A 25361-nucleotide genomic window follows, 5' to 3' on the forward strand; every position below is an offset into this window, starting at 1 on the left:
AATACAGTGACAGAGTTCAGGACACACTACCCCAAAATATGGCACCTTGGCATCTGAGGAAACAACAGGAGAACGAAGGTCACTCTCAACTTCCTCTCGCCCTTCTCCCTTGAAGCAGGTCACAAAACCTAAGAACGATTTTCTGACCTTACCCTGAAGTGGGTCATATAAGACCCCCATTCGCAAGATGTCCTCCCTGTACCTGGAGAAAAGAAACATCTTTATCTCTGAAGATACAGGGTGTCAGAGAAGAATCTAACCAAAGAGGCCTTGCTAAGTTCTCCCAGTTTATTACCATTATACCATAACCCTTTCGTCCAATTATTTGTCTTCATGATTGTCCATTCTTCATCAAACTTAGCATAAAAAACAAGTTTAACTGTTTCTTTGAGTCTTCCTTTCCTTAGAAAGCTCCTGTGTCATGTAAAACTTATCTTAAATAAATCTGTAAGCTTTTCTCTTGTTAAACCATCTTTTGTTACAGAGGCCTTAGCCATGAACCTAGCAACAGGTGAGGAAAAGATATTTTTCCTCCTCTACAATACCCTGACCCTTTTGTGGAAAGAACAGCAAAGTTACATGGCAATGGCAATAGATATAGGGAGGAGAGAAGAACTGGGGCTGCTGTTGCACTTTCCCACCTCCCTTACACCTTTATTATTCCATTTGTGAAATGGAATAATAATAGATCATGCTTCATACCATTATGAGAAGATTAAAGGAGATGACATATTTTTAAATACTTTTCATGGTGTCTGGCACATTAGTGTTCAATACATAATACCTCATTATTACTAATAACTACTGTCATTGCTCCACTTTTGTGCTCTAGCAAGGCTTGGATGCCCCTTCTCCTTGCCCAGGTCCTCCCCTTCAGATATTCCTTCTATGTGCCACGGCTCTTGCTACCACCTGCAGAACCATTTCTTATTCTGTTTGAAATTACTCAAATCCCTCATTTTAAAAATATGTGCTTCAGCACCAATAGGAGGACCAACCATCATCACGTGGCCCTGCTATGATGTACTAAGAAAAGCACATCACTTGTGTTATATTCCTGCTAAAATTATATAACCTAAATCTTATTGCAAAGAAACATCAGGGAAAACTATATTGAAGGACATTCTACAAAATAACTGGCCTGTACTCTTCAAGAATGTCAATTATTAGCCAGGCACAGTGGTTCACATCTGTGATCCCAGCACTTTGGGAGGCCAAGACAGGAGCATCCCTTGAGCTCAGGAGTTCGAGACCTGCCTGGGTAACATACTGAGACCTCGGCCGGGTGCAGTGGCTCACGCCTGTAATCCCAGCATTTTGAGAGGCTGAGGTGGGCAGCTCACCAGGTCAGGAGATCAAGACCATCCTGGCTAACGCGGTGAAACCCCATCTCTACTAAAAAATACAAAAAATTAGCTGGGCATGGTGGCGAACACCTGTAGTCCCAGCTACTCGGGAGGCTGAGGCAGGAGAATGATGTGAACCCAGGAGGTGGAGCTTGCAGTGAGCCAAGATGGTGCCACTGCACTCCATCCAGCCTGGGCGACAGAGCAAGACTCCGTCTGAAAAAAAAAATAATAATAATAGTGAGACCTCATCTCTTCAAATAAAAAAATTAGATGGGTGTGGGCTGGGCGTGGTGGCTTACACCTGTAATCCCAGCACTTTGAGAGGCAGAGGCAGGGGGATCACCTGAGGTCAGGAGTTCGAGGCCAGCCTGGCCAGTGTGGCAAAACCCCATCTCTACTAAAAATACAAAAAAAAAAAAAAAAAAATAGAGCATAGTGGTCTGTGCCAGTAATCCCAGCTACTGTGGAGGCTGAGGCAGGAGAATCGCTTGCCGGGAAGCGGAGGTTACAGTGAGCCAAGATCTCACCACTGCACTCCAGCCTGGCAACAGTGTGAGACTCCATCTCAAAAAAAGAAAACAAAACAAAAAAAGTTAGCTGGGTATGATTGCACATGCTTATGGTCCCAGCTACTCAGGAGGCTGAGGTGGGAGAATCACTTGAGCTCAGGCGGTCGAGGCTGTAGTGAGCCATGACTGCACCACTGCACTCCAGCCTAGATGACAGACTGAGACCCTGTCTCAAAAAACAAAAAAGAAGGTCAATCATGAAAGACACAGGTTTGATCATCAGTCAGCAAACTATGGCCCTGTAGTCCAATTTGACCTGCCACTGATTTTTTCAAATAAAGTTTTATTGGAACACAGCCATGTCCATTCATTTATGTATTGTCTATGGCTGCTTTTTGTATGACAAAGGCATGGATGAATAGTTGTGACAGAGACTGTATAGCCTATAACAAGCTTGCCAACCCACGGCCTGCAGGCTGCTTGCAGCCCAGGAAGGCTTTGAATGCGGCCCAACACAAATTTGTAAATTTTCTTAAAACATTATGAGATTTTTTTGAGGGTTTTTTTTTTCTCATCGACATCATTAGTGTTAGTATATTTCATGTGTGGCCCAAGACAATTCTTCTTCCTCCAACATGGCCCAGGGAAACCAAAAGATTGAACACCCCTGGCCCATAGACTGAAAATATTTACTCTCTGGCCATTTGCAGAAAAAAAATATACCTACTTCTGGATTCAATAAAAGATTTTGCTAAATTTCCTAGCTTTAACAATTGTACTGAGGTTATATAAAAGAATGACCTCGTTCCCGGAAAATCCACACAGTATGTAGGAGTAAAATGTCATTGTGTCTGCAGCTTGCTCTCAAATGTTCAGGAAAAAAATTATAGAGAGAGAGGAAGGGAGAGGGAGAGCATGGTAAAGTAAATGTGGCAAAATGTTAACACTTGGTAAGTCTGCATAAAGAATATGTTTTGGGGAGTTCTTTGGATATATTTGCAATTTTTTCTGCACATTTGAAATGTTCTCAACATTTTAAAAGGTTTTTCAAAAAATCTGCATGGGCTCTGCCAGAAGTGACTCTCAGGAGATTATCTCTCTTCCATACACTTTAGAAGATGCCCAGGACTCCTCATGCACTCCTCTCTCAAACTGCTTCTCTCTGTTTCCTTGGCCCTGTGGCTTTGTGCTTCCCTGTAACTTGCACATGTGTGCCCTGGCCCACTGCCCCATCCCATGTGGGACTGCAATTCTGTCTCCACATTATCTTCCTCTTCTTGGCTATTTCAATAACTTTCTGATTGAGGTTTGATCTGAAAATTTCCCATACTGGACAGAAATACGGACTTTATAAAACATCATATGTGTCACAACTGAACCTGCTGCAGTGAAGGTGTTTCTGGTTTTTGTTTTGTTTTGTTTTTGAGACGGAGTCTCGCTCTGTCACCCAGACTGGAGTGCAGTGGCACAGTCTCGGCTCACTGCAAGCTCTGCCTCCCGGGTTCACGCCATTCTCCTGCCTCAGCCTCTCCAAGTAGCTGGGACTACAGGCGCCCGCCACTACGCCCGGCTAATTTTTTTGTATTTTTAGTAGAGACGGGGTTTCACCATGGTCTCGATCTCCTGACCTCGTGATCCGCCCGCCTCGGCCTCCCAGGTGTTTCTGTTTTAATAATTTCACCCCCACTGTCACGGAGGCCACGAGCTGACCTAGTGAAAAAATCATTCAAGCTATAAACCTCTCCACCCCTTCACCACACACCTCCTGTCTCCCTTCAGCCACATTGCTCTCAGGCTCCAGGTGGAGGAAGCTTGAGGAAAGGTGGTTGATACCTATTATTTTCTGCTCAGCAGGGTCTCAGTGGGACAGAATTTCATCTTAAGGTGTGGGATTTAAAAAACAAAAAAAACCCAACAAACTTCCCATACCTTGAGATGTGCTCATATGGAGTATAAACAGCTGATTTGTTACTTTAGAATCACACTCACGCAGAGCATTCTCTCCACATACTTAGTCATTCTCTCTTCCTTGACTGAGTTGGATAGAACTGGCCTGAAACTTTTAGAAAGAAGCAAAGAAAGCCTCTCTCCTTCGCTTTCTCACATATTATCTCATTTTGTCCACACAGCAACCAGGGAAGGCAGTGGAACAAATATTGCTATTTCCATTGAATAGGTCAGCATACTGAGGTTAGGAGAAATTAAGTAACTACTAACTTAGGTCACGTGAATAGGAGTGGTAACATCAGGAATAGACAAAAAAGGCAAAGGGCGCATGTGCGGGATAGTCAAAAGAACAGAGAATGAGAATCTGGTCATCCTGGCATTAATCCCAGCATCCTGCTAATTCCAGTTCCAAGGTTATAGAAACTTGGATTCTTTACTTAATGCCTGTAAACTTCAGTTTCCTCATCTGCAAAACCAGCATAATAAAATTTACTTCCTGGATTGGTGTTGAGGGTCAAGTGGAAGAGGCTTAAGGAAGGACGTATGAGCACCTCATCCAGTGCCTACTAGACTCAGAATAACATAATTACTTCCCTTTCCTCACCTTCCTCTATCTTTTTCTTTTCCTTTCTTTTCTTTTTTTCCCAGTCGGAGTCTCACTCTGTCGCCAGGCTGGAGTACAGTGGCGTGATCTCGGCTCACTGCAACCTCCACCTTCTAGGTTCAAGTGATTCTCCTGCCTCAGCGTCCCAAGTAGCTGGGACTACAGGCTCACACCACCACGCCCAGCTAATTTTTGTATTTCTATTGGAGACGGGGTTTCACCATGTTGGCCAGGATGGTCTCAGTCTCTTGACGTTGTGATCCACCCACCTTACATGCAATCCTGGTAGTCTGGGATATGAATGAAAATCAGCACCTGGAGAGGGCGTTCCTGAGCCAGTTGATGTTAGCTAATGGGATCCTTCCATGCTAAGTACTGGGTTTACAGATGGGATCATAGGAGGTTTTACTGACAAATAAAAGGTGGCACTCATGAGGACTGTATTTGCTAAGCACAACTTGTGAAATATGTGCTAGCAAAGCTGGGATAGCCTATTCATTTCTTTATGATTTTTTAAGGGCAGCCTTGGGCATTATTTGCATTATCCTCCTTACTCTTAATGTTACTTAGGCTAAAGATCTGACATCTTGGTTCCAGACAGAGACATAAGGGCCTAATGAATGGGATAAATCGGGCTCATCTTTAAGAATGACGAGAGAGTTTTAATTTTTTGTTATTAGACTCATAAGCCATTAAATATTAAGACTTTGTCAATGTGGCCCTGTGCACTGATAAATGAACAACGCCCACCAAGGTGTGTTCTTTTACTACAGGGAAACTGGAAGAGTCCTGGAGACTGGATCCAGACAAGCGAGCTGGTTGGATGGAGCCCTTAGTCTTCATTCATAGGCAAGAGGCTACACTAGTTTGCACCACCCTAAATTGAGGCATGCTTTGGGAAATCTTCACATCTGCTGATGGGTGTTTAAGGCACAAGTGCTGTAGATGGTACCTGACCATAGGCTGAGGTGCTCTCTGAGTTCACAGTGGGCGGGGGTGGTTTTGGGATAAAACTGTTCCACCTCAGATCGTCAGGCATTAGTTAGATTCTCATAAGGAGCATGCAATCTAGACACCTCACACGGCCAGTTCACAAGGCGCCCCACAAGAAACTAATGCCATCACTGATCTGACAGGAGGCGGAGCTCCAGCAGCAATGCTTGCTGGCTGGCCTGCTGCTCACCTCCTGCTGTGCAGCCCACTTCCTAAGAGGAACAGGTACTGACCCCTAACCTGGGGATTGAGGACCCCTGCAACAGAGGACTCAGGCCAAATGGGAGGTCAACAGGCTGGACTCCTCACCCAGCCAGTCTTTTTATCACAGACATGGTCCAAGGTCATGGAGGAGAATTTTTGTGTGTGTCGAGCAGAGACTTTCCTTAGAACAACCACTTCCCTCACACCAAAAGACCATTTTGGGGATCATGGAGGCCATTTTTTAAAGTTAAAAATGAACAAGAGTGAAGGAAGCATTGTCCTGGGACACTCTCTGGCCTCCGTCTCATCCCAGCAGCTTCCTGGTAACACCAGAGAGCACCTGAGCTATAAATGTGCAAGCGCGATGCTGGCCCCTCGTGTGCACCAGGATAAGATCCTGGATCTGCTCCAGATGCAGCTTCTGACTTGTCCCTGACCTGGGCCAGGCCTGGAGGGCACCTCTCTCCATGTGCCTAATGAGGGGCCTGAGAGATTCCTCTCCATCACTCCTGGGACAGACATGAACGTGTCTGTCTCTCCAGAAGATATGCAGCTTCATGTAATTACACCTTTTTCAAGCCATGTGGAATGGAATTTTTGGAAAGGCCCCATTGACTGTGGGCTTGTGAATCAGTAGGCTCCAACTGGGGCAGCTGATAATGATAATGATCTTGCATTTATACAGACCTTTTCATCCAGATGGATCCATAGAGCTCAGCAGAATTTACCACCAATGGTACAAGCATAGAGACAAACTCTGCCCTCTGGGAGGTGCTGCTTCCACAGAGGTCACATTACTGCTGGGGGTCTTGGTCAACCTTGGCCCTCAAGCAGGGGCATTTTCTGGGTCCATGCACTTGAGCTAGAAAAGGAATTTGCAAATCGTGATAGCCCTAGCACAAAACAGGCTGTGTGGGGGCAGCTGGAGAGCTGGGGCCATGGGGAGCTGCACCTGTGTGAAGAAAAGCAGGATTCAGCCCTTTGCTGTGTGCAGAATTCCATTCCTGCATGCCCGGCATGATGGGCAAAGACAGGCCAAAGTTGGGGAGACAGCTGAGTCCCTAAAAAACACTCATGCTCCCTCAAGATCAGCATTTCCCAAAGTGTGTTCCACAAACCATTAGTTCTTCCTGGAAGACATTCCTCCAACAGAAATAATTTGGGGGTCTTTTGAGAAAGGCAGCAGCTGGATTCCCCACCTGAAAAGTCATAATGCACATTAGAATATTAAAGGCTTTGAGGAGTCCTGAAATCAAGAAACCTATGTAACCTTAACCTGTGTATCCCAAGCTGATTGCACCACAGCGCCCTTTTCTTCTTTGCAACATACTGCAGAACATGGTATGCATTTTGAATAATCTGCTACAGATCTAGACCAGTCTAAAGTTTTCTGTCTCCATGTTTTTTAATAAAAAAGATATATTCTGTTCAGCTCTGAGAGAATATCAAAGAGCTGATGGGTTGTTTATCCCATTTTATTTACTAACCATGAGGAAAGTGAAATCCAGGAGGGCTGTCACATGCCAGACAACAACTTAGTAGCAAAGGCAAGCAAAGCAAAAAAGACAGCAAGCAAAGGGCTTGCAGATCATCAAAAGGTAACTGTATCTCCTAAATCCTGAAAGGCACAAAAGCTAGGACTATCCTTAGACCTCAGTTTGATCCCATGACCCATTATACATAATACAACTATAAATGTAATGACTTATTTTTTAAAACAAGATATACAGCGAAGAAATTCTACATAATCCCTGCCTTGTTTCCTGGATTCCATTGTATGTTTTCTTTTTTTTAGGTGAAAGGTAGATATGTAGTAGGATGCTCCAGCATTTTGGGTCTGAGATATTTGTGGGTTGAGGGTAAGCCTTTGGCATATCCATGGGAATTCCTGCAGCATTCCTGTACATTATTCCCTCCTCTCCACAGACACACAGATACGTGCAAAGCAAACTTCTGAGAAACCATGAGGTGAGTAGAAAAAGCACTACTGAAGGATATGGCCCTAGACCCATGCTGTCTAATACAGTGGCCACTGGCCCTGTGTGGCTATGTAAATTTAAAGTTATTAAAATATTAAAATTTAAAGTTATTAAAATAAAATGATTTAAATTTGTAGTTTAAAGATATTAATATAAAATGAAATTTCAGTTCCTCAATTGCACTGGTCACATTTCAAGTGCTCAGTAGCTGCACGTGGCTGGTGGCTACCACATCGGACAAGTACAAATTAGAATATTTCTGTCATCACAGAGAGTTCTATTGGACGGTAGATGCACCACCACCATTTTAGCCACAACAGCACTAGGCACAGGAGTCCTGGCTGCACTGTCTTCAGGTCAATATATAATCCTGACTTTCTTCAAAAAGCAGGAAACCTACATGCTGAACAAAAGCACTTGCAGATCATCAAAAGGCAACTGTATCTCCTAAATCCTAAAAGGCAGTGATCTTGGAATGACCTAAAAGCATACCAATGAGATGCAGAAAATGCAACTGCAATGTTTTTTGTCTACTTCCTCCCTCCAAGTTCCAAATTAAACTACCATACCCATCGAATGGACGGAACCACTCAACACCAATAATATCTGATTACTTCATCTTTATAGCCCTAAAGTAGGCTTTTGGACCAGATGATAGAGTAGTTTTAGATTCACGGCAAAATGAAGCAGAAAATACACGGAGTTTCAACATACTCCCCTCACTCCTCAACATCCTCCCCCATCATCAACATGCCCCACCAGAGTGGTCCATTTGTTGCAATAGATAAACCTACATTGGCACATCAATATCAATCAAAGTCCATAGATTACATTAGAGTTCCCTCTTGCTGCTATACTTCCTAAGGGTTTTAAGGATGTGTAATGTCATGCATCCATCATTATAGTGTCACACAAAAGCTTCCCTGACCTAAAAATCCTCTGTGCTCCACCCAAACCCCTAGCAACCAAGCCCCTTTTTCTTTAATAATTCTATTCATTTTCTGGACATTCCTGAACCTAGCCACTGCTGCTGTGTTTCCTATCTTCTCACTGGATAGACTGAAGTCCAAAAACATTGTGACTCTCCTATGATCACACAGGAGAGCGGTGGCAGACAAGAGAGGGGCTGGCTTTGCTCTGAGCACCCGGCTCTGGCTGGTGGGCAGACTTGCTGCACTCTAGAGCCCTCCCCCTTCTCTCATTTGTCACCATGACCTCATCCTCCCCACTGTGCGGCCTCCCAGCCAGACCCGGGCTGCAAGAGCATCATCATTGCTGATTTTGTTCTGGGATTCGGATGTTCATTCTTTTCTCAGGATCCCCCAGGTTGCTCAGACAGAGTGGCTGCCAGTCAGCCCCAAGAGTCCTGGAATTTGGCCTCAAACCAAGTTTGCCTGGGGCCAGCGCTCTGCCTCTCCCCAGGCCCGGCTGGCAATCAGAGGAGAAAGACTGAACTAAGCTCCTTGGCTCAGAGAAGAGAGCTTCACACTTGAGTTTTAACTTCCAGCTTTCTTAAAAATTCCCAAGTGAATTTTGCATTCCTCAGGTGGCCAAAGATGTACAGTATTTCCCTTTAAGCAGAAGCATAGTTTTCTCACAGCTGCATCATCCGGGGTCAGTCCAGCTTCTAGGGTCCTTTTCTAGTCCTGCAGTGGCAGAGCCTACTCTTCCTCCATAGTAATAAAACGTTTAGCTGCGCACCATGGCCACTCAGAATAACACTACATTTCTCCATTTCCCTTGCAGCTAGGTGTGACAAGCTCTGGCAATGAGAGTTGTACAGGCTTGGGGTGTGCACCTTCCAGGAAGAGAGGGAGTGTGAACTTCTCCTCCCCTTTCTTTGTTCCTTCTGGCTGGAAGGGGGGCATAAGAGCTGGATCTAGAGCAGCCCACTTGGGCCATGAGGTGGCCTTGAAAATGGACCTATGAACCACAGATAAATAAGATAGAAAGAGCCTGGACTCCTGACACTAGGTAACATCATACCAGCCTTGGACCACCTTCCTGGATATTTGCATGTGAGAGAAATAAACCTCCAGTTGTCTTTAAGCTACTTGTGTGGGGTTTACTGCCATTCACAGATAAGCCTAATGCCAACTAATACAGCTGCTCCAAGTATTGATAATAATAACAATATGTAGAAGAAAGACAAGGAAAATAATAGCTGCAACTTTGAATACTGATTGTGTTTAGGGAACTTCACTCAGCATATTAAACAGAGAGTATCATTTAATTCTCACAGTGGCCCTCCAAGGTGGATAGTACAATCACCATTTACCAATGAGGAAAGTCAGGTGTGGAAATAACAAGTAACCTGCTTAAGGTGATTCATTAATAAAAATCGAGGATGAAATTCAAAATACTACTCTACAAACAGGAAGGGCTGAGGCCAGGAATTAGGACAGAGAGAGCAGCAGCAGGTCAGGCAAGGGGAGACGGTGACCCAATAACACTGGATCCCAAACTGTGTGATGAAGCACGCTGAGATGCCACAGAGAACACTCAGGGCTGCCTCGGAGAGTTTAAAATTTCAAGAGAAACATAGCAGTACTTGACATCTATCAGATCCAGTGCAAACCTCATAGTTTCAACATTGTTTCACGTGCTACATTTCTTTCCTTGTTAGAACAATTGGGGGAAAGTTTCACTATATCTACTGAAGATGCTAAGAAGTAAATCTGGAACTGCCGGTGACCATGCCTGATAAGGGATCCAAAACAGGAGAGAAGAGCCAAAAGACACCTGAGAGATATTTGGAATACCATCATGTGAGCACCCATATCCAGGCATCCATGAAGTCTTGCTCATTCAGCACCATGAACAACTTTTGTAATTAAACCTCTTTGAACTGGATTTCTGCCACTTGTAACAGAAAGAGTCTTGGTTAATACATCTACAGTGGGCTTTAAAAATTGTCCAATGAAAAGGAACTGAGAAAAAAAGGTCTTACATTTGAAGTAATTCCTTAGAAGTGTAAAGAAGCCAATCTGGTCAGGTGCAGTGGCTCACACCTGTAACCCCAGCATTTTGGGAGGCCAAGGTGGGTGGATCACGAGGTCAGGAGATCAAGACCATCCTGGCTAACACGGTGAAACCCCGTCTCTACTAAAAATACAAAAAAAAAATTAGCCAGGCGTGGTGGCGGGCGCCTGTAGTCCCAGCTACTCAGGAGGCTGAGGCAGGAGAATGGCGTGAACCCGGGAGGGGGAGGTTGCAGTGAGCCAAAATCGCGCCACTGCACTTGATCCTGGGTGACAGAGTGAGATTCTGTCTCAAAAAAAAAAAAAAGAGAGAGAAAGAGAAGCCAATCTGAGGGGTTCCCATTGGCAAATAAGAACTTGTAAGGATTTGGGCAAGGGTGTGAGATGAGGAGGTGATGTTATCTACTATGGTCCTAAATCATTCTGATTCACTAAGACATGGTGATCTCTCTGGCAAAGAGGCAGAAGGCGTCTCCTCACCTCTCCAATGCTGAAGATGTCCATAACCTTGCCCAAGATGTCTCTTCAGTCTCATGTCCTTACCTTCAGTGATCCCTCCTATATAATATCTGCTACATAAATGAGGTCAGGGTAGAACTAAAGGCTGTTGACTGTTTGTTACCTCAGCCACTTACTATCAATGCGATTTTGTAATAATTGCTTGTCAAGCCTCAGCTTCCTTATCTTTAAAATGGGATAGTAATTCCTCTTCCAAGGTTATCTTGGGAATTATACTATAATATATATGCAAATGCACCTACCACAGTACTCAGCACCTGGTAGACACCATGTAATTATCAGTTCTAGCCCTACCTTTTTAATCTCACAGGACTGAGCACACAAGGGGGAATGATTGTTTGGTCCTTTTGGAGATCAGACCCACATTTGCATTGAATTTACTTCGCATCCAATCTCTCATCAAAACAAATGAAGACTGCCATTTAATATTTAGGTTAAGACATTAAGATTCAAATGTTCTCTCAACCACAACAACCAGAATTTACTGAACATTTCTCATGTTCCAAGTACCATGGCTAGTCCAACAACACAGTAGTGACTATGATACAGCCTTGACCTCAGAGAATTCCCAGTCTAACCTTGGCTATGGGGTATGGATAGATAAGGGTTTTTACAGAGCAAAATCATTTGTACAAAAGTCTTTATAAAGGCTCTGACTTTTGAGGCTAGAAATAACATAAAGGGTCATTTATTCCAACTACCTCTCCTCTCTCTTTTGAAGTTTGCAACCTTGACACAACATACCCATGATTGTTCAACGCATGCTTGAACACTTCTCCTGATGGGAGACTCACCCTCCCCCCACAAAGGCTGCCTAGTGTGTCTTTGCACAGCTCCAACCATTGAGAAGTACAGATAGGAAGTTTTCACTGACTTGAAAGTGTCAGCTATTCTATCAGCTCTCTGCCTGAATCTGACAGAGAACAAAATGGGAATTAGATACGTGTGGTGGTTTCAGCATGAGACAGTTACTCGGTTTAATGCCAAATACAAAACAGAGAAGAAGAGGGAATGCATTTGCCAAAGGGAGCCCTCCCCGTGGGCTTTGGCTTGGCCCCAAACTGTTTGACAAAGAGCCACAAAGATGGCATGGTCAGAGCACGTCAACCAAATGCATGTGTTGCTCCAAGGGTGGAAAAATATTTGGCCTCCATGAAAACCTTATTATTATTATTATTTATTAATTAAGTAACAGTTCCTTTCAAATTAGAGTCTGCCTTTATTTTTACTTTTTATTTTTAAAAATCTCTCACTTTCCTGTCATTAAAAAGTCTGGGCTGGGCACAGTGGCTCATGCCTGTAATCCCAGCACTTTAGGAAGCTGAGGCAGGAGGATCACGAGTTTAGGAGTTCAAAATCAGCCTGGCCAATATGGTGAAACCCCGTCTCTACTAGAAAACACAAAAATTAGCCGGGTGTGGTGGCGCACACCTGTAGTCCCAGCTACTCAGGAGGCTGAGGCAGGAGAATCGCTTGAACAGGGGAAGTGGAGGTTGCAGTGAGCCGAGATGGCACCACTGCACTCCAGCCTGGGTGACAGAGTGAGACTCTGTCTCATAAAAAGAAAAAAAAAATAGTTTGATCTTTAACATTAGCCCTTCTCTTAAATTAGTTCCTCCATCTAAACCTTTGCTGCCCAACATAGTAGCCACTAGCCATGTTTAAATAAAATGTAAAATAATCCAGTGTCTCACTCACACTAGCCGTGTTTCAAGTGCCCAGTAGCCAAGTGTAGCTAGTGGTCACCATATTGAACAGCACAGATATAGAGCATATGCATGGAAGCAAGTTCTACTGGACAGCCCTAGTATGCTCTAGAGTGACTTTGACCTTGAATTGCTTGTTAATATGGAGGAAACGAGCATGGATTTTTTTTTAAACCGGACAGACCTACAGTCTAATCCTAGCTCCACATCTTAGTAACTGTGTGACTTTGGACAAGTGATTGGACCTCCCTAAGCATCACTTCAAATCCTCCTCCCATTGATGCCACTGGAGAGGCCCCATTCACATGCATTATTTGCACCTCTCATTACACCGTTGGCAACAGGCTGCCTTGGATCTGAGTTACCGATGCATGTTTCCGGCTTTCCCACTAGCCAATGAGCTCCTGGGGACACATTCATCTTGCTACCACAGGGCCGGACTCGTGCCAGGACCTCAATCAGTATTAGATTGAATTAAATCACCTTCTGTGTGATATAGGCCAATTTAAATAGGGTGCAATTCATGGTCTCTCCTGATAGCTCCAAGAAAAAACCAAGACTTGAATAACTAAGAGGTTGGTTGAATAGCTCATTAGTGGGTCAACATAATAACAGCGTAGTAGCAAATGTTTACTGAACATTTACCATGTGTCACTATGCTGAGTGTTTTACATATATTTAATCTTCACTGAAATAAGATGGATACAAGTATCACACACTAGGTTGTAGATGAAGAAACTGAGACCCAGAGAGATTGGGCAATTTCCCTTAGGGCACACAGCAAGTCAGAGGCAGAGCTGGTGTTAAATCTAGGCTGACTCCAGAGACCACACAGGCTGGTCACTCTATTCAATTGCTTCCTGTGGGACACTAATGGTGTCAGTTCTACCTTGAGGTGCAAGAACCCTCACAATGAAGCTGCAAGTGCTGAGCCCTAACCTACCGACAAGATGATCAGAAAGTTCCAAACTTGGTTTTGTGTAATCAAACCAGCCTCAAGCATCAGAGAGTAGGAATATTTACATTGGGTAGGAATTGGGTCTGAAGCTGAGATTTAGCTTTCCAAGTCATTTTTTACAAATTATAGTAGACACTTGGTGTCTCTGCCCTCAAAATATGCATGCATATTCACTTTGACTTAGCAATTTCTCTTTCAGTTGTTTATTCTAAGAGAGTAATGGGGAATGTGCGTGCACTAAGATTTAGCCACAAGGAAAATCATTATAGTAATCTTTGTGGGAGGAAAAAAATAGAAACAACCCTGGTTTCTATTTTGATTCTGGTTTGATTGTCCAAATGTCCAATAATTGAAGATTGATTAAATAACCAAACCATGTTTTGCCTATCAGTTGCAAAACTTGTCATTAAGAAGACTGTGTTGGAGATACATATTTAATGCCATAGGAAGACTTTTGGATCACAGTAAATGGTAGGGGAAAGCAGGTTGCAAAACAGTTTGAATCTTATGGCCCAATGTTTGCCAAGTAGTGATAGAGAGAGCTTTCTAGAGGAAAAAACACCAAGTGTTAACTCTGGGTGGAAGAATTCAGCTGATGTTTGCCCTTCCTTCTTATTTGTATTTTCTAGTTTTTCTATAAGAAACACAATTTCTTGTAGATTTTAACATTTACTATTTTAAAAATCTTCCTAAGGAATCATTTTTGAAACTCCCATGTTTACCAGTGCCTTCACCCCCAGCTCCTGGGCCATCTCCTAGAGGAGAGGCTGCCTCCCTGGAGGAGTGAGGCTCCGGGGTTGATACGCAGTGATGCACACAGCATTTTCCCATTCCTAGGCTAACAATTGGCCTGTGGTTTTTATGTGCAAAGCTATTTATTTTCCAATCAGAGGCATTGAGTCGGGACTTCTGGGGGTAAACTGGTAGCTCTGGACAGCTTTGAAGCATCACAAGTGGGAGGTTTTGTCCCCTGAAGATTTAGGAGAGCAGGCTCTCTTGGATTGTTTTATTGGCTTCTTTTACATATGTATAGCCCTGGAGCGGGGGTTGGGACATTGCTTGTTGGGGAAGGACCTCCCCAAAGGCAAAAAACCTCAGAAACCAAGGGGAATGTTGGAAATTTCTCAAACATTGGCCCCTTGCCCCCTACACAAACCATAGCCTTAGAGATCTCTTCTGTTCTTCTGTATTTTCTTCTGATGGATGTAGAACTTAGAGGTAAAGAACATTGTCTTTGGAGTCAAACAGACATGGCCTGGAACCATAGGCAAGTTCCTGAATTTCTCTGAACTACAGATAAATTCCTCATCTGTAAAATGGGCCAATAATAGTTGCTATGTTATGTTATAAATTGTTGTAAGGAATAAATAAGAGAAGTTTCATAAAAGTGCTTAGCACAGTTCCTGGCGCATAGTAAGCACTCATTCAATGGTAGCTGTTATTATTCCCCTTCCTATTTCTTCCTTCCTTCTGTCCTTTCTTCTTTCTTTCCTTTCTTTCTTCCTTTTCTCCTTCTTCTCATAGGTTAAGGCTGAACTAACACAATCTTGCAGGTAGAAGTGAGGTCCCAGCACCAATAGACTCCTGTCTCCATTCACTGAATCTCTGCCTCAGAATTTTGCAAACCCCCCAGCTCCATATGCACACATGTGCCCACAAATACACACACACATACACACACACACACAGTAGCGGCAGCAGCAGCAGCTCTGAATGTGGTTTTCAGTGTGGCCTTCACATTTCCCGTTGACTCAAGCCCTGGTGCAGGGACAAATTGGAAGACCAGAGTGTAAATGTTACCTCTTTGGCTCCTCCTCAAGAGGGGCTGAGCACAGATGTTTGCAGGGGCAAGCGCAGCCCTGTAAGAATGGGGGCATTGTGTGCGGGCTCACACAAAGGCCCAGTGGCCCCACTAGGCTGCCAGCCTCCCGAGCATCCTCTCTTTACGCATTGATTTATTAGGCCAGGGATGAATGAAAACGTAATTAATATTACTGAAGCATTAGAGTCTATTTAATTTAAATGCCACTGAATATTTCACTTTCAGCTGGGAGTGACAATGTGCTCAGGCCCGGCTGGTGAAAGCCAGGGCCATCTGTTACCCCAGCGAAGGAGAGAGACAGGGGAGGCCGAGAGTGCAAGGCTTTGTGGACATTCCAAAGGTCCACGATCATCATTCAACTCAAGGGCAGCCAAACTGCATTCCTCCGCACAAGCCCCTCAGCCCAGAGGGGGCTTAGAGAATGGGCAGCAGAGAATGCAGAAAATGAAGAGACCTGCCCTGCACCAAGAAAGCCAGGAAGCTGCAGCAGGAGGAGGGGGAGGAAAAGACACACATACAGGACTGATTAGGAAATTGCAGCATTTGAGGACTAAGGGCTGACCAGTTAGAACCGCATTTTCCAGCAAGGTAACTGCTAGCCACATGTGACTCTTTCAATTAAAACTAAAATAAATTAAAATAAAATGAAATGAAAAATTTAGTCCCTCAGTCTCACTTGCCACATTTCACATGTGGTTAGTGGCTGCCTACTGCATTGGGCAGGACAGTATAACATTTCTATCATTGCAGAAAGTTCTGGACAGCACTGTTCTAGAAGGCGATTGTACCTACATAATTCGAGGGAGAGTGGCCCCAGAAATCCACCTGAAGAATCCTAATTGGTTGATTTTTAGGTCTTTCTGAGCATCCAAGAATCACTTGATGGTCAAGAGCAGTTGCCACGGTGATAGATCATGTCACTCAAATCCCAGCCCTATTGCTTGCCCTCAAACAAGTTATTTAAGATCTGCACAACTCAGTTTCCTCATTTGTAAAATGGAGATAATAATGCGACCTGACTGCACGTTATTGGGGAAAATAATTATCAGGTGCTTCCAACAGTGCCTTGCATGCAGGAAAAGTCCAACATACATGAGCAATTATTTATGGAAGGGGCTAAAGAGGAGAATGATCTTGAACTAAAGGAAGAATGTTGCCCTGGTGTGTCTGAGCTGGAGGAACATGCAAGTTTTGAATTTGAGAGAATAAATCTCCAGGCAGCCAGCTGGGGGCCCAGATCCTGGTTTCTGGGTTTCTGGGGCTGGGGGAAGGGGTGTAGAGATCCCAGGGCACTTGGTGCAGCCACAGCAGTAGCAGGAGCAGCAGGAGGGGGAAGGTTCCGTCCTTAGTGGGACGATAATTAGCCCGGTGGGTTCTCTCATAATTGGGATCATTTGTTCTCCTGGCTTTTTCTCTGACAACTGATTCCATGCCAGGGGAAAGCTGTGTGACTCACACCTTGCCATGCCAATTAGCTGATAAACATCAAACGTAAACAAAGATGGCCTAATTAAAACTAGTCACTGAACCTCTGTGAGCATCTTGTCAAAATTGCACCAACATTCTGCACCCAGGCTTGCGCTGGGTCTTGGGAGCTAAATGAGGGATTCCGTGGAGAATTCGCAGATGTCCCCTCAGGAGGGGCCCCTAAGGTGACAGGGGAAGCAGGCAGAAGGCAGAGGAAAGGATTAGCTCAGCCACTTGGATTAGCCCCTCCGGCTGTTCCAGCTGCAAACCTCCACATGCACACAAGGTTCTCATGTGCACATGTGTCACGTCCTCAGCTGCCCCTTTGCACTGAGAAACCATCTCAGGACTGATCTTCATTTCATGTGTAGTTTTTCAGCTGGGTCCTCTTGTTGGTACTTTGGATGTATTTAATTCTGAAATTCTCAAATCACTCAAAATGAACCTCTGTGTGACTCAGTTTTCCTACTGAAAAAATGGAAATTATGATACTTGACCAATTGCTACTCAATATCATGGTAAGAATCAAATGAGCCTAGGTACATGAAAGCATTTTGCAGAGATAAAAGCATGATTCCACTTTCAGTTGTTCTGTCTGGCCCAGTCTAAAGGGTGCCGCTTTTGGAATCACAAGCACTTCCATCCAAACCTTATTTCTGCCACTTACTGACTGTGTGAGTAAGTCACTTCACCATTCTGAGCTTCAGTTTCCTCACCTGGAAAATGGGGCTGGTGAATTGTGCCAAAGTAAGGATTAAAGGGTGCAAAGCACTCACTACAGGGCTTGGCATGTATAGGTGCTTAAAGATGTAGTTTCCTACCCTTTCACTCCTTTCCAAAAGAGTAGGGGGAGGGCTCATTAAACAGAAGAGAAGGAGGAAGAGGAGGAGGCTTCCTTATCCCCTAGGCTCCATCTGCATATATACCCCTTACTCTCTGCTTTGGTTCTCTGTCCTTATAACTTACCTACATTTAAGTCCTAGCTCCTGGGACTTAACTATTGGCAGTTCTTCAAACGCACCGGTCTGCCTTATACCACTGTGATTTTTCATATGCTATTCCCTCTCCCTGAAAGTACCTTCTCCACTGGGTGAAAACTTCCTCAGTTCTTTTTTTTTTTAGAGAGAGAGTCTCGCTCTGTTGGCTGGAGTGCAGTGGCGTGATCTCGGCTCACTGCAAACTCCACCTCCCAGGTTCAAGCGATTTTCCTGTGTCAGCCTCCCGAGTAGCTGGGATTACAGGCTCCAGCCATCATGCCTGGCTAATTTTTGTATTTTTAGTAGAGATAGGGTTTCACCATGTTGGCCAGGTTGGTCTCGACCTCCTGACCTCAGGTGATCTGCCTGCCTCGGCCTCCCAAAGTGCTGGGATTACAGGCATGAGCCACTGCACCTGGCCAACTTTCTCAGTTCTTAAGCCTCTGCTCAAATCTCTATGGAGATTTTTCCAACCACCCTCTTCTCTCCCTCCTTCAACCTGGAGAAACAATCACGTGGGCTGTTCCTTCACTGTACACCCTATGTATGTTCGATCACCATGTGGTAATGTAAAAGTGCATGAATACATGCATAGAATGCATCAATGGTTGAAATATGTGGCTATACCAGTATTGTACCAGTCCCTACCCTCAAGGATTCAATACCTTGTGGAAGAATCAGACTTGCAAATTACTTCATGTCTTAACAAGTTACTAGGTGCTTAGTTGAAAGTAGCTTCCCCTCACCTCAGCCTTCAGACTATGAACCCCTGGAAGGTAGGGACCTTGTCTTAGACATAATTATCCCCAGCACCCACTACAATGCTTAGACAGAGTAGGCTCTCCATGCTTTTTTGAAGCAATGAGTGAATAATTGAATCAATATGTGAATGAGTTAATAAGCAAACCCCTCATTTTGTATCAGTGATTTTGTCTGTCTTCTGTGCACCTGAGTCATAGTGTCTTTCCAAACTGGCTTTCTGTGGACACCCCCAGGAGGGAGCTCAGTACATTGTCCCATGCAACTCACACCCAGTAAGGACCTGTCCTTTTGTCTAGTGTAAATCTGAACGTTTTGCTCCCCTCAAAACTTGTTGAAAATAAGGAAAGACAAATAAATATAAAAGAAAAGAAATCACCTGTAGACAGCCAGCATGTAGCCTTTGGTCTATGTCCCTCCAGACCTCTGCCTATGTTGCTTATCTGCACACAGAGTAATGATTTTATGCCCAGACTCTGGAACCACACTGCCTGGGTTCATCTCCCTCTTCTGCAACTTAAGGGTTGTGTGAACTTAACTGCTTCTGCCATTTTCTCAAGTTCCTTCAGCTTGAAACATTCAATATATCAAGGTGCCATATTTGGAGGCAGCAATGTCCTGAAGCCCATCACAAGGTTCTTAAACTCTCTGTGCCTCAGTTTCTTCACCTATAAAATAGACATAATAATGACACCTACTTTGCTGCTGTTAAAAGGATCAATTAAGTTCATACATATTAAGTGTCTGGTGGATAGTAATAGCTCAACACCTGTTTACTGTTCTTATTTGTCCTCGTTAGTAGAAACTGCCAGTGCCCAGCCAGCGCCCTGAAGCCACTCATGATGACCAAAAAGGATGCGATCTTGTTGGTGACTCTGAGATGAATCACCCCAGGTTGCAGTTCTGAATGTTATTATTTCCGCCCAAAGCTGGTCTCTGTGTCAGTCCTGAGAGCAGACCTAAAGATGAAATGCAGTTCCAGCTTAAGACAGTGCTAGTTTCACTGAACCGTCTCAGTGTAAACAAAAGGATTAAAGCTGTACCATGGCCCAGTTAACACCTCAGCTAGGCCAAGTTTGCCTGGATAAATAGAGATGCAGTTCATTATTAGCCTTCTTTAAGCTGTGTCACCTGAATCAGGAAATGCCCCATCCCTGACAGGATGTGGGCCCTTACCATGGCACACCCACCTGCACAGCAAAGAGCCCCCTTCGGGTGCCTTAGAAAGGGGCTTTATCACCAGCCTGGTCTTCCGGAGGCGGGACCCACACACTGCCTATCCCAGAAAGGTGTGGGGCCCTCCTGGCACCAGGAACTTGAGGCTGGTTTTGGCAAGGGCCCTGTTTCCAAAACAATCATGACGGTATTTGGTGTAGTGGAAGGACTGGGGACTTTGGAGCATGCCAAGCCAAAGTTTGAGGCCATGCTCTGCTGTTTACCAGCTGAGTAGCTCAGAGCCCCCATTTCCTTATCACATAAAGTGATACATGTACCTCCAGCTGCCAGGCAAATAGAAGGTGTTCCTGATGTGAAAGCTGTCATTAGAAGCCCACCTAGTAGATAGCAGTGGTGATGGCACAGGGATCACAGGGAGCAAGCTTTAGTCCTGGCTGCCTTCCTCTCACTTGGCAGTGGACAGCGCTCCTGGATGAGGAAGCCAGAAGACCCCAGGCTGTGCAGGTGGGGCCCTGGCTGAAACGCAATCCCCTTCCTGTCCCCAGCAGTAGGGGTAGCCCCAGCAAGTGGAGAAATAAGACTTCTGAGAAAGTGAAGAAGAGAACTGCCTTCACGGAGGCGTAGAAGGGGCTGCAAGAATGCGCTCTACCCCAAATCTCTCCCACTCCCACCACAAGCCTCATTGTTTGACTTCGGGCTTGGGTCTCTATTCAAATGCAAACACCAGGAGGCGCCTTTGCATTGTGGCCAAGCTCACAGGGATAAGATTGACAGCAGCAGCTTCCTTGAGACCAAGAGTTGATAGGGTGGGGGGTGGGAGAAAGGGGCGTGGTGGACCCTTGCCCAGGCAGCCAGGAGGTAATTCAGAGCCCAGCTAGGTGAGCAGAAAGTGCTCAGTTTTAGCCAGAGTTAGCTCTGCCCACAGGCAAGGCTGTCCCTGCTGCAGGACCTCCTCTCTCCTCCTGGCCACACAGGGAGGACAGGCTCTGGGGAGAGGGCCAGGGAGGAACCTCCTCTAGGAAAGGCAACTAAGCAGGAACGAGGCTGCCTCATCGGTGTCTGCTCTGCCTCTGAGTGACCTCGATCAAGCCTCCTACTTCTCTGAGCCTCTGTTTCTCCATCTGTAAAATGAGGGCAGGAATGGAATACATAGGGTTATGAGAAGGGCTAATCATTAAGCACCCGATCAATGTTAGCTCTGGATAATTATCCAGCAGAAGTGTGCAACTCAGCCCTCTAAGGAAAGGGCTGTAAGTCCGTTAAAAACCAGCTGGACCCAAGGTGACATGGTATCCTGGATTGTGTCCTAGGATAGAAAAGGGACATTAGTGTAAAAGCTGGTTAAATGCAAATAAAGCTTGTAGTTTAGTTAATAATATTACCAGTGTTAACTTGTTAGTTTTGATAAATGTACCACAGATGATGTCAACATTAGGGGAAGCTTAGTAAAAGTTATATAGGAACTTTTGTGTTTTTTTTGAAACAGGGTCTCACTCTGTCACCCAGGCTAGAGTGCAGTGGTGAAATCTTGGCTCACTGCAACCTCTACCTCCTGGGTTCATGTGATCCTCCCATCTCAGCCTCCCCAGGAGCTGGGACTACAGGCACGCGCCACCACATCTAGCTAATTTTGTGTTTTAGTAGAGGCAGGGGTCTCTCCATGTTGGTCAGGCTGGTCTCTAACTCCTGACCTCAAGTGATCCGCCTGCCTTGGCCGCCCAAAGTGCTGGGATTACAAGTGTGAGTCACCTCGCCCAGCCTCTCTGTGCTATCTTTACAACTCTTCTATAAATCTAAAGTAATTTCAAAATAAAAAGTTAAAAAAATATCAAGAAGTCTTGCTACTCTGGAAAGAAAGCAAACAGCATTCCACAGCCACATCTTAAGGGTAATAGCTCCTATTCCTGTTATTCCACACACATATTCTTCCAAATGATAAATAATAAAATATAAAATAATGACCATTTCAGCACTTACTGTGTATCAGGCATCAGACTGGATGCTTATTATACATCATCTCATTTAGTCCTGACAACAAAGGTAGGTATTTCTGTTCTCATTTTATAGAGCAGGGAAATGGAAACTCATGGCATTGTGCAGCTGGGAAGTGACAGAGGATTTCTAATCGTTTCTGTCTGCTTCTAAAGCCCATGCTCTTTATACTGGAGGAAGGGGGAAAAATGGAGATAATTGGAGGCTGCAAGCTTTCATCTCAGACAAAACAGTCAGATTTAAGAAGCTGTGCCTCAGTGGGACCAATCTTATGGCTTAGAAACTAATTATTGTCAGAGGGTGGAGGTTATATAGACACACCAAGTACTGCCTGAAAATTTAATTAGTCAAAGTACATCACTGTTGTTTATTATAGCAAAAAATAAAAAGAAAGAAATAGCCTAAATGTCAAGCAACTGGGAATTTTACAGAGTTAGTGATGGTATATCCATACAATAAAATAGGGAGCCATTCAAAGTAATTTTGTATAATTTTATGTGTGACATTCATCAGTTAGAATACTTTGGGCTATAAGCAACAGAAAAATGCAGCTCAATCAATTTAAATTAAACAATAAGTCATTTCTTATCTTTAAAAAAAAACAGCAATATATGAAACTGCTGTAGTTCCAACCATCATGTGCAGGAATGACAATATGTGGTATTTGATAGGTGCAAAAGTAATTGTGGTTTTTAATGGCAAAACTGCAATTACTTTTGCACCAACCGAATAGAAGTGAGGCTGTTCCACATTATTCCTTTGTATCACCAAGGATCCCATTTTCCCAAAGCTGCCATCAGTCTTGCCATCACTTTAGCCAGAATTATGTCACATTCTGTCATTACCTCAGTCACTGGCCAGGGGAATGGACTGCTATTTTAGCTAAGCCCAATTGTCTTTTACACTAGAAATTAGAAATAATGTCTGCCTTCCTGGAAACAGGTTGCCTCTCAAAGGAGAATGGATGCCTGAATTAAAACAGGGTTTTTGTTAGGAAGGCAAAAATGGACAGGCCAGTGCAGTGGCTCACTCCTGTAATCCCAGCACGTAGGGAGGCCAAGACAGGAGGATCACTTGAGCCCAGGAATTTGAGACCAGCCTGGGCAGCACAATCAAACCCTGTCTCTACAAAAATAAAAATAAAAAAGTAAAAATTAGCTGGGCATGGTGGAACAGGCTTGTGGTCCCAGATATTTGGAAGGCTGAAGTGGGAGGATATTTGGCCTGGGCAATAGAATGAGACCCTGCCTCAAAAAAAAAAAAAAAAAGAAAGAAAGAAACAAAGAAAGAAAAAGAAAAAGAAGGGACAATAGCTGCTGTGTGAGAAACCAATAGTTTTCTGCTGTGACTATTGAAATGAAAAAATGGGCTGGGTGTGGTGGCTCATGCCTGTAATCTCAGCACTTTGGGAGGCTGAGGCCAGTGAATCATAAGGTCAGGAATTCGAGACCAGGCTGGACAACATGGTGAGACCCCATCTCTACTAAAAATACAAAAATTAGCTGGGTGCGGTGGCGGGCGCGTGTAAATCCCAGCTACTCGGGATGCTGAGGCAGGTGAATTGCTTGAGGAGGTGGAGTTCGCGGTGAGCCGAAATCGCGCCACTACACTCTAGCCTGGGTGACAGGGCGAGACTCTGTCTCAAAAAAAAAAAAGAAAAAGAAAAAGAAAACAAAAAAAAAAAAAGGAAAAATGGCTGTAGTGTGTTACTGAGTGTAAAAAGGACAACATATTTCAGAAAAACTCAATATGATGATCCTATTTATGTTAAACAATTCATACATTTATGTGTGTACATGCATAGAGAAATATCTTACAGGATATTCTTCAAAAATTAACAATCAGTTATCTCTAGACTATGAGGTTTTAGGAATATTTTACATTATTTGGACTAGGCTTAATTCTTTGTGTTTAGCTGTATTGAATTACTCGTCATGAGTGTGTGTTTTTCTAACAAAAACAATATTTCTTTGGGAGATTTTTGTTGTGTTTTAAATTGGAAAGAACTTTGTGTGGAAAAGGTTAGGAACTGCTGTTTTAGACTTTGGAGACTTTTCTGATGAGTTAAAAATTATAGCAGGGGGCTTGTTCGGTTTTGCCTTACAAAATGTTTATTTATTTGCATGCCAGTCTCAAAACAGCCACAAATTCTTTGACATTCCTTCTATTGAAATGTGGAGTCTATGTCACTTCTACCTAAACCTGAATGACTGTCTTGAACAATACAGTATATCAGAAATGACACTGTGTCTAAGTCGCAAAAGATCATGCGGTTCCCATCTTGCTCCCTGGAACATGGACACATGGACTTTTTTTTTAGTCGGAATCTTGCTTTGCCACCCGGGCTGAACTGCAGTGGTGTGATCTTGGCTTACTGCAGCCTCCGCCTACAGGGTTCAAGTGATTCTCCTGCCCCAGCTTCCTGAGTAGCTGGGACTACAGGCACGCACCCCCATACCTGGCTAATTTTTGTATTTTTAGTAGAAACGGGGTTTCACCATGTTGGCCAGGCTGGTCTCGAACTCCTGACCTAAGGTGATCCGCCCACCTCGGCCTCCCAAAGTACTGGGATTACAGGTGTGAGTCACTGCGCGTGGCCGAACATGGACTTTTGAAGCCTCAAGTCTGCATGTAAGCAGTCAGACTAGCTGCGACTGTGTTGTGACGAAGCCCAAGCCACATGGAGTGACCAGGCGTAAGCCACTCTGGTCAATAGTCCCAGCTAGGCCCAGCCAGGTGCCAGACACGTGAATGAAGAATGATTTTAGTCCCCAACCATTTGTGTTACCTGCAGCCATTCAAGTCTTCCCTGCTGAGGCCCCAGATAATCATGGAGCAGAGGTGAGTCCTCCTCACTGTGCTCTGTCCAAACTCTTGCCCCAGAGAAACTATGAGCCTCAAAACATGGCTATTATTTCACACAACTCAGGGGCCATTTGTAACATAGCAGCATGCAGTGGAACAGTTTGTTTGTCCACGTGTTTATTTTTAATGCTATAGATCTGTTCTCCAAGGCACAGGTATGGAGGCCAAAGGTTTGTTCTTGAACATGTCAGGGAAGCTGAGGGCAAGAAGATGCAGGGGGTAGAAAGGCATTGGGAGTCACAAAAATTTTCCACACTCAGGCTGGAGGGACAGGAAGGATAGAGGCGCACGTCACTGAGACGCTACTCAGATGGGAGTAAGGCAAGAAGGCTGAGGTTTATGTCACCAGTGTTACAGGCAACACGAGGGAAAAGGAGACATCTTGAGAAATGGCTCAGAGCAGCATGGGCTGCTGGGAAAATCCAAAAAGCACAAGAGTTGTCGGGACTGAGAATAATTTCCACCCATCAGCTGGGTGACTTTGGGCAAATTCCTCAACCTCCTTCCAAAATAGAGAGCCCTGACAGTCTAGGGAACGTTCATGAGCTCAGCTC

General features: G+C 44.4%; 1 protein-coding gene across 2 annotated transcripts in view; it reads right to left on the minus strand.

The window, feature by feature from the left end:
* LOC116476392 (uncharacterized) overlaps positions 1-25361 on the minus strand; it is a 171657-nt gene that overhangs the window by 96371 nt on the left and 49925 nt on the right. Inside the window, exons 2-3 of one of the 2 annotated variants that reach the window (XM_032166352.2) lie at positions 6725-6805; positions 5067-6558 (exon numbers count right to left, since the gene is read on the minus strand). The exons of the other annotated variant lie outside the window; for it this stretch is intronic. Coding sequence (XP_032022243.1) covers positions 6469-6558; positions 6725-6805 — 171 coding nt within the window. The 3' untranslated portion in view covers positions 5067-6468. Of the gene's footprint in view, positions 1-5066; positions 6559-6724; positions 6806-25361 lie in introns of those variants that run through there. 2 annotated transcript variants of the gene reach the window in all.

Source organism: Hylobates moloch, unplaced genomic scaffold, assembly GCF_009828535.3.
Source record: "Hylobates moloch isolate HMO894 unplaced genomic scaffold, HMol_V3 SCAFFOLD_11, whole genome shotgun sequence".
NCBI classification, from domain to species: Eukaryota; Metazoa; Chordata; class Mammalia; order Primates; family Hylobatidae; genus Hylobates; species Hylobates moloch.